Source organism: Microchirus variegatus (genome assembly GCF_963457635.1).
Source record: "Microchirus variegatus genome assembly, chromosome: 21".
Taxonomy (NCBI): Eukaryota; Metazoa; Chordata; class Actinopteri; order Pleuronectiformes; family Soleidae; genus Microchirus; species Microchirus variegatus.
The window spans coordinates 17242640-17256990 of record NC_139822.1 but is presented as its reverse complement, the minus strand read 5'-3'; the positions used below and the strand labels follow the sequence as shown (position 1 = coordinate 17256990).

The window sequence follows — 14351 nt, the reverse complement described above, 5'->3', positions numbered from 1 at the left end:
TTTTATTTTCACTATCTACCTGTTATTTTCCACATCAGTGGAAAAACTGCTGTGTTCTGCTGCGTCTCACATAGTAAATTCACATTTTATGCACCATTTTATATGACATATACGCATATATATATATATATATATATAGTCCGCGTTTAAGCTTTGTTAGAATATAAAACATTATATACAGTGGAGTAACCTGGCAACTGTCTCATAAGCAGTATATTAAATTATATTATAGCCGCTTCTACACCTACACCCATTAATTTATCCATTGCTTTTATAAAACCTATTATAACCCAGTTATTCCCCTGGCAGTAAATTAGGTCAGACATACTGAACCGGCCTTAATGGACCAGAGGACATTAATAATTACCACAGGTAACATTTAAAGGGATTACATGTGAAGTGACCTAAAGTGTGCCCCACCCGCCCGCCCTCAGGTAAAGCAGCAGCTCACCAAAGAGATTATGAACACAACTGTGCCATCTGTGAGGAGACCGAACGGTGAAAGGGATTACAGCGTGTCACCGGAGGACACCGTGTGGGAATTAGAAATGTTCAGAGACTCTCGCAGTGTAGGAAAAAAAGCAAGAAAAACATATATTAACAGTGGATTTGGAAAAGTGCTTTGTATCCAGAGAATATGCCCGATGCAATAGACGATACTATACTATTAATGGCTTTTAAATGCAATGTGCAATGTGGACAGTATTCCCTGTTATAAATGTAGTCAGTGTCCTGTGCTTTATGATTAATGCACCGCCGCTGTAGCCATGTTCTAATGTACCTGTACGCTCTCACACCATGAAATATGCATTCATAATGTCTTTCCCGTCCCCTCGGCAGTGCCTACACCGAGCCCTTCCCCATGACCCCTGCCTCCGGCGGGCTGTCGGCAGACGAGGACCACGGCCGAACCTCCGAGGAAGAAGAGGGGGTGGTGGAGCAGAGTTATGACCGACAGGTGAGAAATGGGACGGAGAGATGAATAATGACATTGAAATCAGACAAACTGGTCCAGTAAATCAAAGAAGTGAGCAAAAGGGTCCTTTTAAATGCGTCGATGTATTGATAGACCTTTAGGTTTGAATTTTAAACATGAAGGGACATAAAATTAAGACTGAGAGAAGGATTTGTATCAAAAACCAGTACTTCCTGGCAATAGCGATACTTCTCGGTACTCTTCAGACCCTTGTACATTAAAATAACTATTTTTAAACTGGTTCAAGTACATTAGAAGTTCTTACACGTGATTTCCACTAAGTAGTTACACTTTAAACCATAACAAGTATTAGCTTCAATCACGTTTTCGCTGCAGTTATGCTAGCTGCAGCAGCAGAGGTGTTAGCTTTGTTCAAGCGGATGAACCATATTTGCGCTTCCTCACATTTATAGTCTGCTGTATTTGTAAATGATTTGTGGAGATGCTGTTTACACTGTTTACTTCCAACTTACCTTTTTACCTAATGTAAAAGCCACCGAATTTTGGCTAAATTTACCAAACCTTTAAGCTCCTATCTGCTATCATGGCTAAAGAGTAAACAACTATCTTCAGCCCCTTGTACACTAAAATGAGCTTTTTTTAGCGGGTTTAAATAAATTAGAATTCTTACAAGTGATGCTAAATGTCCACTACGTAGTTACACTTTACCATAACAAGTGTTAGCTTCAATCTAGTTTTCGCTGCAGTTATGCTAGTAGCAGCAGCAGAGATAATAGCTTTGCTAAAGCGGATGAACCATATTTGCGCTTCCTCACATTTATAGTCTGCTGTATTTGTAAATGTTTTGTGGAGTTGATGTTGATGTTGACACTGTTTACTTCCAACTTACCTTTTTACATATCATAAAAGCCACTGAATTTTAGCCAAATTTAGCTATTTAGGCTAGAGTAAACAACACAGTGCTAATGAACCATGCTAGCATTTAATGACTTCCAACAGTTCTAAAGACAAAGTCTGAATAAAAGTTAGAATAAAGGCAACACACTGTATATTACGGCTGAAACAATTACTTGATTAATCATCAAGTATTTTGATTTTTTTTTTTTACTTTTTTTAGCCCTGAAATGCAGCTATATTCTGGTTTATTTTCTCAATATAACAAATTAAATAGAAGTTTTTATCAGTGGGCATGTTGCTACGCTGTTTGTGTGTTCAAAATACCACAAAAATCATTGTTATCAACTGGTTTTGCTAACAGTCGCTAGCCCGAAACACGTTTGCGTCACACTTCCACACGGTAAAATATACCCATTTTACAGCAGCATGGAAATGGACACCGCCCGTCCTGCTACTACCAAAGTAATGGAAATGATTGGCCCACACATGTTCTTCTTGTTATAAGCCATACATTTCCTTGTTTATTTCCTCCCCGAGGAATAAAAACACAATACATTGAAGAAAACACAGAGGGAGAGGACTAGATAGTGTCAGTTAATGGAATGGTGTTTTGGTTCAGTTTCAAGGAAATGAGCATCAAGTGCCTTTCATGTCGAATTTGCGAAATGCCCCACATAGGAAGAAATAACAGTGACAAAGCTTCCTGATGAACTCCCTAAAAGGGCTTCAGTGTTATGTTTGGGCTCAGATGTTTTGGGACCCTGTGATTCGCCTCTAAATCAATGGGCCACATTGTTGTCACCACACACTCGGGCACTCTCTCATACATAATGCAAAAATCTAAATTTAAAAAAAAAAAATAAAAAAATCCCACATTTGAGAAAAGCTTCATGTTTGTGCTCCGCACTGTAATGAAACAATCAGTCTTCTTTTGACAGCAGAAATTACATTTTAAAAAAAAGTGCAACTCTACAGCTTCCTGTTCATGTCTGAGTGGAGTAAAGTGGCCACAGAGAGCCTTTAAAAACTGTTGTACGTTCATCTCCCACCGTTCTCTACGTCCTTGTCACGCAGATTGACGGCCGATCCCGAGCGTTCTACGTCGCCAAAGAGATCGTGGACTCAGAGAGACTGTGAGTATCTGCACATCGCTATACACAAACACGCCGCATTCCACTAATCCAGTCACTCTAAGAGTGGGAGATTTTATTTGGGAGCGGTCCCCAATCAAATTTCCCCAATGTTTTAATCAAGATTTATGTGTGTATGATTTAATAACTTGCCTAAAGTGAAGTTTTAATGAATTCACATGAATTCACCAATGCACCAAGCTTTTAGAGTTCACCGCTCACTCTAAATCCACAGAGATTGAGCAATGTATCACAGACTTGAATATTGAGTATGGAAGCAGACATAATTCCAGACCTGCAGCATTGCGACATCTTCAATTTTTCTAATTCTACTCGAGAGAACGCTTACACATCGCAATAAGAGAATGATACGAAATACGAAATATTATGATTAAACAAGTTATTCAAGTTTATTAGCCTTGTACTATGTGACGACGTCCAAATTCACGGCTTCCTGTTCGGCAATTAAGAGGGAAACTTAACTTAAAACCTGTGGTTCCCCTAACTTTATCAAGCAAAATAAAGGTTTTTTAAGTATGTCACAAAATACATGTTCTCCCTTTAGCTTGTCACCAACAGGGTTTGAATTTGAATTTGAATTTCAGATTGTTATTTGTTCCATCCGTGATTTCGTACTTTGGGGACAAGAAATCGCAAAGCATTAATAGATCGGAGTTTGTGACTTCCATGTTTTCCAAAAAAAATAGAAAGGAACATGATAGGGCCCTCGCGTCCCCACGCAAGTCGGGTAGTGCAGCAGTTCCCTGACCTCACATTTCAATCCGCAATAAATTTCAACAACTTTTCGTAGGGTGCAAATCGGCAAAATGGTCCGCCAAAATTCCACCAAAAAATCACCAACTCTGTTGAGTTGAGGCCATGGTTACGGTCAACTTTTTTGTTCATCTTGGTCCACAACATATTCCCACCAAGTTTTGGGAAATTTGGTGCAACTCAATTTTGCCTGTGTTTAGCCCTTGAGCAACACACGGATCCGGGAACTATGCCGATATCGCATTTTTGCCAAACTTGACCTCAATGCAAGGTTTCAAGAGTTTTTATCCACGTTAACCCCCTCAAAAGTGACCGCAATACACGATACAAACAATAATCTGAAGCCATTTCGGCCCCTTCCATTCTTGGCTCACGTCCTAATAATACTCAGAAGGGTATTGTAAATAAATACATATAAATCAAATGAAGACGTCCAGTTAACTTTAGAATAGGGTACACAATGTTGAGTAAGGGGCCCACAGTTGGTATATGATGTAACAGTCGTTGCCTGCCAAAATGGCGTCACCTTGGTTGCACTATTGTGACGTTTTCCATTTCCGTGGCTCTAATTTCTTCTCGCCCGCCCACGTCTCCGTCCACTCAGCTCATTCATCGAGCCGCCCGCGTTATAAACTGACAGCCAATTACACGAGTGTCTGTTGTAACTGATTAAATACACCAACCTTGCCCTTAACCCCCGCTTTCCACTCACTCAGTTTTTTTTTTAAATGTACTTTTCTCATTATTATGAGTCATTTGAATACTTTAATGAGCCTCGTGAGACGAATGCAAAGTGTTTACGCAGGTTTATGTGTTGGGTAAATCTTGTTTTTCCCTCTTGTTTCTTTTTCGCAGACACGTCAGCGTCCTCAAGAACCTTCAAGAGGTAAGAAAACCATCGCTTCAGCTGCTTCAATGTCTGTGTTTAAAGGGATAGTTCATGATATTTGAAGATGGTTTCTACCATTTTTCCATGGTTGGTAAGCTGTAAAGTTACAGAAGTTCCACGGTTGAGAAACCTTTAGCAGTACGGTACATCTAGGTGGTGCAGCGGGTAATATTGTTGCCTCACAGCCGTGTTTCTCCTTGTGTGTGCATGGGTTTTCGTCAAAAACATGGTTAAACGGACACGGTAAATCGACCATAGGTCATGACCATCTCTGTGTGTTGACCCTGTGATGGACTTGCGACCTTTCCAAGTAGTGACCCCCGCCTTTCACCCTATGACAGCTGGGATTAGCTTAGCTTCCCCACAACCTTCATGTGGAGGATAAATTGGCGATAAAACAGTGTAAATATTCAAAATAATACTTTTTTAATATGGCTAAAATTGCATTTTTTGTCCACTGCACAACATCTGTACCTGATCTCTAAATCAGTGACTCCCAAACACTGGGTCGGGACCCAAATTTGGTTGCTGGAGATATTTTTGGGGCCCCCAACAAAATTTGCCAAATTTTTCCAACCTTTAAGTTAAGATTTATGTCTATTTATATTTAAATAGCAGCCATAAAATTAAGTTGTGATTCATTTTCCAGACTACTATCTCAAATATATGATAGTAGCCGTATGTTAGCCATATGCTAATACACGCATTTGCCATATTGTGATATGGATCAGAATAGATTTCCAGCTTTTAAAAAGTCGGTTTTCGTATAGAAAAAGTGTGAAAAACTGCTCTGAATCACTCGTAACTGCGTTTAAAACCCTCTCCTGATAACATTGTGCTGTGTGCGTCTGCTCTCCGCTCTCCGTCTCCTCCTCCTCGGCTGTAAAGACTCAGGTTTATCAGTGTTGTTGCAGTGAATTCGACTTCCTCGGTCTTGTCAGAGTTGACGTGTGTTCCAGTGCGGGTTCAGTCGCAATGTGACGCAGCTCGCGTACCGACGCTTTCTTTGTATCCTCGCTCGGCCGATAACTGAGTTTGCACATCGTACACAATTAGCACGTGGCAAAATGCAAACCTGCGAAGGTCATTAAAGGGCTGCCGCGCCGCTTTATAGTGGATAACTTTATATTTAAAAAAGTATATTTTCCCTTTTAAAAATACAATCTGTAACATTTTTTGCATTATTATATCTAAAAATGACATTTTTACAACATTTCCAACGCTCTTTAAATCCATATAAATGTATGTCAACAACGAGAAAAGATGATTTGTACCAGTTTAATGTTATATGTCAACATTTAAAATACATGCAGGGTTATAAATACAGGGACAAAGTGTCAAATGAATGGTGTGTTCTGATGTCACAATCCTGATGAACAAAGCTCTTCAGAGGTGGAGACGCAGCAGTGTGGATTATTTCTATGTACTAAACACATGTGAATTGAAGAAATTCTCATTCTCAAAGCTGTACGTTTTATATTTGACATTTTGGGGGCATCACATTACAAAAGTAACCTGTTGCAGACATTTATTACTGTACGTTGCGACTTTATTTATTTATTTTTTGGTAATATTATTTTTTACGACAACATCTAACCCGTTACTGACAATTCACGTCCAGGCAGAATGTGATGCTTCTTGGAAGGTTGTACATGTCACTAATGGTGCAAAGACAGAGATTCAGGTCCAGTCAGGGAATGAAAAAAGCTCAGTGATAATATACGGTAAAAAGTGCATAATGCAAATAAATAAGTTACACTATTAAAATATGAAGACGCTATTAAAATATGTATTATTTTTCAAATATAAACGCTTATATATGATGGTATTTGACTATTTGAAAACAATTCATGAGGCACAGAAATGTGAAAACACAAAAATATGGTCGCAAAACACATGCTTAAAAATTCAGGACATCAATGTTTTTTGCTTTTTCTGGTAAATTCAACAATTTGAAAATGTGCAATTTCTGCTCAAACTTTTGACAGAAAAACCTGAATTATTATAATTATTAGCAGCTTTGAGAGGTCATCAAACTCTATAAAAACAGACCATTCATTATTTGCCATTATTCACTATGGAGGGTTTTAAAGGGTGGTAAACGCTCTCGCGGTCAGTTATGCGTCATCCATTTCCCCGGCTTTTTCCGCTCATTGCATGTCCAAACTCATCCCTGCGGAGCAACACACACATGTGAAAACACTTCTGACAATAATTTAATTTTGATGGAAAGGAAGAAAGTCTTAGAGGAAGAAAGATGCCATTACGGTGACGGCCTCCAGTGGAAAAATGTGACAGCTCGAGTCGCAGCATCCACAGAAGCCCATCACTCAGCGTGCGCCTTATAACCTTGAATAAGGTCACAAGCTGAATTCCTTACGTGATGCTAGTAACGCCTGCTGTGAGTAAAGAAACGCGCATCAGCTTCTTTTTTTTTTAACGTAACATAACGCGTCATTTAACAGCAACCATCATGCAAATATGATACACGACGAGACTCTAATAACCATAAATCTCGACGCCGGATTACACCAATTACGCCCCACGAGAGTCTAAATATAGTCAGGATCATACGCGACGACATCAGTCGTGAGCGTAACATGAATTCATTTGTATCTGTTATTTGGTTTGTGCTCCTCTTCGTTGTTACCCGCCTAACCGAATCTTTCTGCCACCTTTCAAAGGTGTCACTGAAGACTCCCTTTTTTTTAATCAGCCTGTTGCATAATGCATAAGCACAATGCCGAAGAAAATGGTGTGACGCTGTGTGTGTGTGTGTGTGTGTGTGTGTGTGAAGAAAGAAAGCACCAGCGGCTGTTTTGCGTCGACAAAATCCTTGACGAAATATCACGCTTTATTGAACCAATGTTTTTTTTGTCTGTTTTTTTGTCTGGTGTCATAGTTTGGAAACTTTCAAGTCTTTTAAGAGCAGAAATGCAACAATTAGAGATGTAAGCAAACCTCCACCAAGGCTGAAACACTTTGTCACCTGTGTTTTACAAACAAAAGCAATTTTTACATTTTGAGCCACTGGATCCAGGTGATCCAAATAAATTGGTTGATTTTGAAGATACTTTTTTGTGACATACAGAACTTACAACTTACATAAAATTTGGTATGTTCATGGAGGGTCAGACACTCTACCATCATACTAACTCTCATCCAGATCTGATCTAGATTACAGATTTGGCGGCGATTTAGATTTAACATGGTTCAGTCCCATTGAACAAGTTCAGATATGTATATCTCTGCGACATCTTAACAGATCATCATGAAATTTGTCATGTAAATTATCTCATGTAAAGGCCCATTTATACTCTGTATGCTTTGTGTTCAAATGGAGCAATACCACCGGAAATCATGGGGGCAGTATAGAGTCAACAGTTCAGAAAACGACAAAGAAGCAATGGTAAAACCACGAAACCCTGCTTGCATTGCAGTCTTTTTCGGATCAAGCGCAGATAAAATAACGGTTTCAATGGTCGCTTTGTTTCTTGCAACGGGTTACTCGGCACTGCCCTCTAGAGGGAGTATTGCATAAATATGCAACATTAGCGTAAACGATAACGTTTGGGACGGACGGAAGTAAAATTGACAGAAATTGAGTGTAAATGACTAACTGAATCCACACAATCTGCTGTTAGTATCATAAAGCTAACATCGGTTAGCATGTTGTAGATGTTAGCACGAGGTTGAGGGTGACGTCAAATTGTAAAATGGATATTTCTTTTCAGGGACACACCTGAAATTGAGGGTGATATTTCCGCAAATGTCTGACTCCAACGAAGCTAATGTTAGCGTAATAGAGCTAACATTGGTCAGCGTGTTTCTTGCAACTTGTTACTTGGCACTGCCCTCTAGAGGGAGTATTGCGTAAAATGTGTATATTAACACAAAAGACGCACAGAGGTATGTCTGGTAGTGACGGGGATAACGTTTGGAACGGACGGAAGTAAAATCGACGGACATTTAGTATAAATGGGCCTAAAGATGGTAACAGCGATGAGCCAATTCCATCTCAGGGACATATAGACACAAACAACCATTCAACTACGGTCAATTTAGAGTGTCCAATTTGACCTAATCCCCATATTGCATGTTTTTGGTCGTGTAGGAACATGCAAACTCCATAGAGAAAGGCCCTCGTTGCAACCGGGGGTTGAACATAGGTCTTTTTGCTGCAAAGGCAAGAGTGCAAACCACTACACCAACCGTGTGGCCCTCTTCTGGATCCATTGAATCCAACAAATTCAGGTTTTGGTTTTCAAAACAAAGTGTTAAAGCCTTGGTGCTCGCTCAGTGCTCTTGTTGTTTTTGTTTGCCAACCGTTTCGATCTGTCGAGGTGTTAGTTACAGATTGGTGCAGACTGGTGTCATAATTAGCATGAAACAGTAATTCAGCTGGGAAACACACAGTTTGGATGGGGTAAGAATATGAAGAAAAAGAAGAAGAAGAAAAAAAAAACAGGAGCAGCGTTAAGTGAGAGCCACACATGAGCTATTGTTCCATTGTTTGATAAGGAATAACAAGAATTTCCAGACCCTGTCTCCACATAGGAAGGGAGGCCCGTACTCCTCTTCTAAACGACTCTCTCTCCACAGCAGCTTCAACACGGAATATGAAAGTCTACCGTGTTTCATTTTTTTCTTATTTGTGACCCCCCGTGACCTCAGAACACATTCTCTGTGTTGACTTACAAACCGAGCGTGATTCCGTGCTCGGACAACTGCTTATAGAGTTGCTTTTTGACCCGATTTACGTGAGGAAACTGAGGACAAGCGTCTGAGTGTTTGTGTTCTTTATGTGGTTGTGTGTAACCAGGGAGACAGAGTCAACCAGAGGAAGACATGATGAATGTTAACCCATACATGATGAATGGCGTAATCCGAAGCACCGCATTATCTCCCATACAACTGGGACGTCTCTGTTGTTTGTTTTATGTCCGTGCTTTGCTCAGGACAGGCGTAAACAGGCTCCAGACACATCAAGGCTTTATTTATGTATATTGTGTATATATATATATATATATATATGTTTTCAACGGATCCTTATTCAGGGCGATGCCGACTATTATGTTGTGATGATACTTTTTTTTTTTTTTCTTAAGAAAGTCATCTCACAGCTGCATCAAGGCAAATGGATCATTTCCTGAATTTCAAAAATTCATTTAAATTATTCCTTAAGACATTTGCAAATATTTTCGACGGATCCTTGTTCAGGGCGATGCCGACTATTATGATGGTAAATTTCGAGTCATTCCGAGATACTTTTTGTTTTTGAGAAGAAAGTCAGCTCACTGTCAAAGTGCATCAGGGCAAATGGATCATTTCCTGAAATTCAAAAATTCATTAAAATTATTTCTTAAGAGGTTTGCAAATATTTTTGACAGATCCTTGTTCAGGGTGATGCCGACTATTATGATGGTAAATTTCGAGTCATTCCGAGATACTTTTTGTTTTTGAGAAGAAAGTCAGCTCACTGTCAAAAGTGCATTAGGGCCAATGGATAATTTCCTGAATTTCAAAAATTCATTAAAATTATTCCTTAAGAGGTTTGCAAATAATTTCGACAGATCCTTGTTCAGGGCGATGCCGACTATTATGATGGTAAATTTCAAGTCATTCCGAGATACTTTTTGTTTTTTTGAAGAAATTCAGCTCACTGTCAAAAGTGCATCTGGGCAAATGGATAATTTCCTGAATTTCAAAAAATCATTTAAATTATTCCTTAAGAGGTTTGCAAATATTTTCAACGGATGCTTGTTCAGGGCGATGCCGACTATTATGATGGTAAATTTCAAGTCATTCCGAGATACTTTTTGTTTTTTTGAAGAAATTCAGCTCACTGTCAAAAGTGCATCTGGGCAAATGGATCATTTCCTGAATTTCAAAAAATCATTAAAATTATTCCTTAAGAGGTTTGCAAATATTTTCAACGGATCCTTGTTCAGGGCAATGCCGACTATTATGATGGTAAATTTCAAGTCATTCCGAGATACTTTTTTTGCTCACTGTCAAAGTGCATCAGAGCAAATGGATCATTTCCTGAATTTCAAAAAATCATTAAAATTAGTCCTTAAGAGGTTTGCAAATATTTTCAACGGATCCTTGTTCAGGGCAATGCCGACTATTATGATGGTAAATTTCAAGTCATTCTGAGATACTTTTTGTTTTTGAGAAGAAAGTCAGCTCACTGTCAAAAGTGCATTAGGGCCAATGGATAATTTCCTGAATTTCAAAAATTCATTAAAATTATTCCTTAAGAGGTTTGCAAATAATTTCGACAGATCCTTGTTCAGGGCGATGCCGACTATTATGATGGTAAATTTCAAGTCATTCCGAGATACTTTTTGTTTTTTTGAAGAAATTCAGCTCACTGTCAAAAGTGCATCTGGGCAAATGGATAATTTCCTGAATTTCAAAAAATCATTTAAATTATTCCTTAAGAGGTTTGCAAATATTTTCAACGGATGCTTGTTCAGGGCGATGCCGACTATTATGATGGTAAATTTCAAGTCATTCCGAGATACTTTTTGTTTTTTTGAAGAAATTCAGCTCACTGTCAAAAGTGCATCTGGGCAAATGGATCATTTCCTGAATTTCAAAAAATCATTAAAATTATTCCTTAAGAGGTTTGCAAATATTTTCAACGGATCCTTGTTCAGGGCAATGCCGACTATTATGATGGTAAATTTCAAGTCATTCCGAGATACTTTTTTTGCTCACTGTCAAAGTGCATCAGAGCAAATGGATCATTTCCTGAATTTCAAAAAATCATTAAAATTAGTCCTTAAGAGGTTTGCAAATATTTTCAACGGATCCTTGTTCAGGGCAATGCCGACTATTATGATGGTAAATTTCAAGTCATTCTGAGATACTTTTTGTTTTTGAGAAGAAAGTCAGCTCACTGTCAAAAGTGCATTAGGGCCAATGGATCATTTCCTGAATTTCAAAAATTCATTAAAATTATTCCTTAAGAGGTTTGCAAATAATTTCGACGGATCCTTGTTCAGGGCGATGCCGACTATTATGATGGTAAATTTCAAGTCATTCCGAGATACTTTTTTTGCTCACTGTCAAAGTGCATCAGAGCAAATGGATCATTTCCTGAATTTCAAAAATTCATTAAAATTATTCCTTAAGAGGTTTGCAAATATTTTCAATGGATCCTTGTTCAGGTCGATGCCGACTATTATGATGGTAAATTTCAAGTCATTCGAAGATACTTTTTTTTTTTTTTGAAGAAAGTCAGCTCACTGTCAAAGTGCATCAGGGCAAATGGATCATTTCTTGAATTTCAAAAAATCATTAAAATTATTCCTTAAGAGGTTTGCAAATATTTTCAACGGATCCTTGTTCAGGGCGATGCCGACTATTATGATGGTAAATTTCAAGTCATTCCGAGATACTTTTTTTTTTTTTCTTTAAGAAGGTCAGCTCACTGTAAACGTGCATCAGGGCAAATGGATCATTTCTTGAATTTCAGAAATTCATTTAAATTCAATTCAATTCAATTCAAACAAAAATTGCTACCGGCAGAGATGTAAAATTTCTCTGTTTCTGTGGCTCTAAAACAGCCAGAGCAGAATTTATGTGTTTTTAAATGAAAAGAGAGAGTAGCGTGGACATAGTCTGACAAATGGGTTTGAACAGAACTCTCCCCACTCTCATGTGTCATAACTCTTCATATTATATCTCTTAGTCCGTGACACCGCAGCCATTAAGGCCTGTTGCTCATGTTTTATGAGTGCTGAGTGGACTTTGGTGGACTCGCACTCGCACCATAGCAGTTAATTCTCAGTTCTTTGTCTGAAAACTGACGATAAGTGGGGCGCGATGCACAAAACAGCGTTGTGTCATTGAGCGCCAAGGTCATTATGCAACAGCACCTGGTGTCTAACTCTTGTGCGAGCAGCGCCGCCTTTCCTGAATGCCTGGACAGAGCCCAACGCGCTGAGGTGATATGAAGGGAGGGTGGCAGGAAGGATGTTTAGGAGGATCTGACCTTCCTTCCTTCCATTTTTCTCCCCCCCCCCCCCCAACCCTCGTTCATTCCTCGTGCCTCTATCCCTACCTCTCCACAACCATTTCCTCCATGCCCTCTTTCTCGTTTTTCTGACTCGATCATGCAAAAACAAAAAGCCCTGTTTTTGTGTCGTGTGTGCAGGACTTTAGGTCAGCGGTGGCTGAGGCGGTGGGTGGTGACGGTGAGCCGGTGGTGGAGGAGCAGAGGCTGGAGGAGATACTGGGCGTCCTCCCACAGGTCTACACCCTCCACAGCAGCATCCTCACTGAGCTGGAGGAACGCATCAGTCAGTGGTGAGAGGCAACACAGGCACCATGCATCATCCCCAAATACACTGGATTATTGATATTTTTTGTTGATTTGAAGTTTTAAAAACAAAACAATGTCTTCATCCACATGAAACTCACCAAAAAATGACTCTAAGTGCTAACGATATGGATAAAAAAAATACTTAATCTAACATCTAAAACATGCTAATGTTACCATTATGATGTCAAAGTGCATCAGAGCAAATGGATAATTTCCTGAAATTCAAAAATTCATTAAAATTATTCCTTAAGAGGTTTGCAAATATTTTCAATGGATCCTTGTTCAGGGCGATACCGACTATTATGATGGTAAATTTCAAGTCATTCCGAGATCCTTTTTTTTTTTTTTTTTTTTTTTACAGACTCGGAAAGAAATGACAGACTCTTCACTTCAAAATCAAGACAGTGTTCTTTCCAAATTCTTGATGTGCTGGGGACTATTTAAACGTTTCAGAAAAATATATAATAATATATCACCTTAACCCTCTTGATGAAAGCTAAATTAGCTTAGCATACGAGCAAGTGGACAGGTTTATCTGAGTGCTTAATTGTCGATATCTTGGTCCAAAAATCAAACTTGCTTTTTTACTAAATTTGGAACAGTTTTTTAAGATTAAAGCTTTGGCAAGTACAATAACAATAACTCACAATTCCACAACCAAAATGAGGGGGTTGATAATGGTATAACCCACTATTTGCACAGCTTACATCAATTTGTTAACCGAAGGGTTTTAAACACAATTCTGGAAATCGGGCAAATCAGATTGACTTTGATTTTCTCTCTCTCTCTTTATGAAGGGAGGAAAGCCAAAGGGTTGTCGGTGTGATTCTGTCTCGTGAAGACGACTTCCGTGTGTTTGACACCTACATCTCGGAGTACGACCGCAGCATGTGTTTACTGGAGGAGAGTCGCAGGAGCAACCCGGCCTTCGCGAGCATCGTCAAGAAGTTTGAGGTAAGCTAGAATCGGGCGTGGATTACACGTAGTGGTTAGCACTTAACCTGGTCCAGGACCTGGTTGGAACAAAGGTCTTCCTTTGCCGTTTTGGTGTGGATTTTCTCCTACAGTTCAAGAATGTGCAGATTTGAGGACTAGGTGTGAGAGAGGATGGTTGTTTGTGTCTATTTTGACCCTGTGTGGACCTGTAATTTTGCCCTACGTCAGCTAGGATTAGCACGATGACCCTCATGTGGAGGGTAAAGTGGTAGAAGATAGATGGATAGAATCAGTCTGGTATTGTTCTCGCTAAGTACATCAATCCATCAATCACAGTAACCACACGAGGACGTGGTTTGAGGACGCAAGCGGTCACTTTTTCCTGACTTGCACGAACGCGACCTGTCCTCGGGACAAACTGGAAACCAACCTCTTTGCCGAAGTTGTCTGATC

At 39.3% G+C, this 14351-nt stretch overlaps 1 protein-coding gene across 1 annotated transcript in view; it reads left to right on the top strand.

Annotated features, from left to right (window-relative positions):
* Positions 1-14351, top strand: part of fgd5a (FYVE, RhoGEF and PH domain containing 5a) — a 58244-nt gene that overhangs the window by 14333 nt on the left and 29560 nt on the right. Inside the window, exons 3-7 of the mRNA XM_083907906.1 lie at positions 841-958; positions 2909-2967; positions 4594-4624; positions 12795-12946; positions 13760-13916. Of these exons, the coding sequence (XP_083764032.1) occupies positions 841-958; positions 2909-2967; positions 4594-4624; positions 12795-12946; positions 13760-13916 (517 nt within the window). The remainder of the gene's footprint in view (positions 1-840; positions 959-2908; positions 2968-4593; positions 4625-12794; positions 12947-13759; positions 13917-14351) is intronic.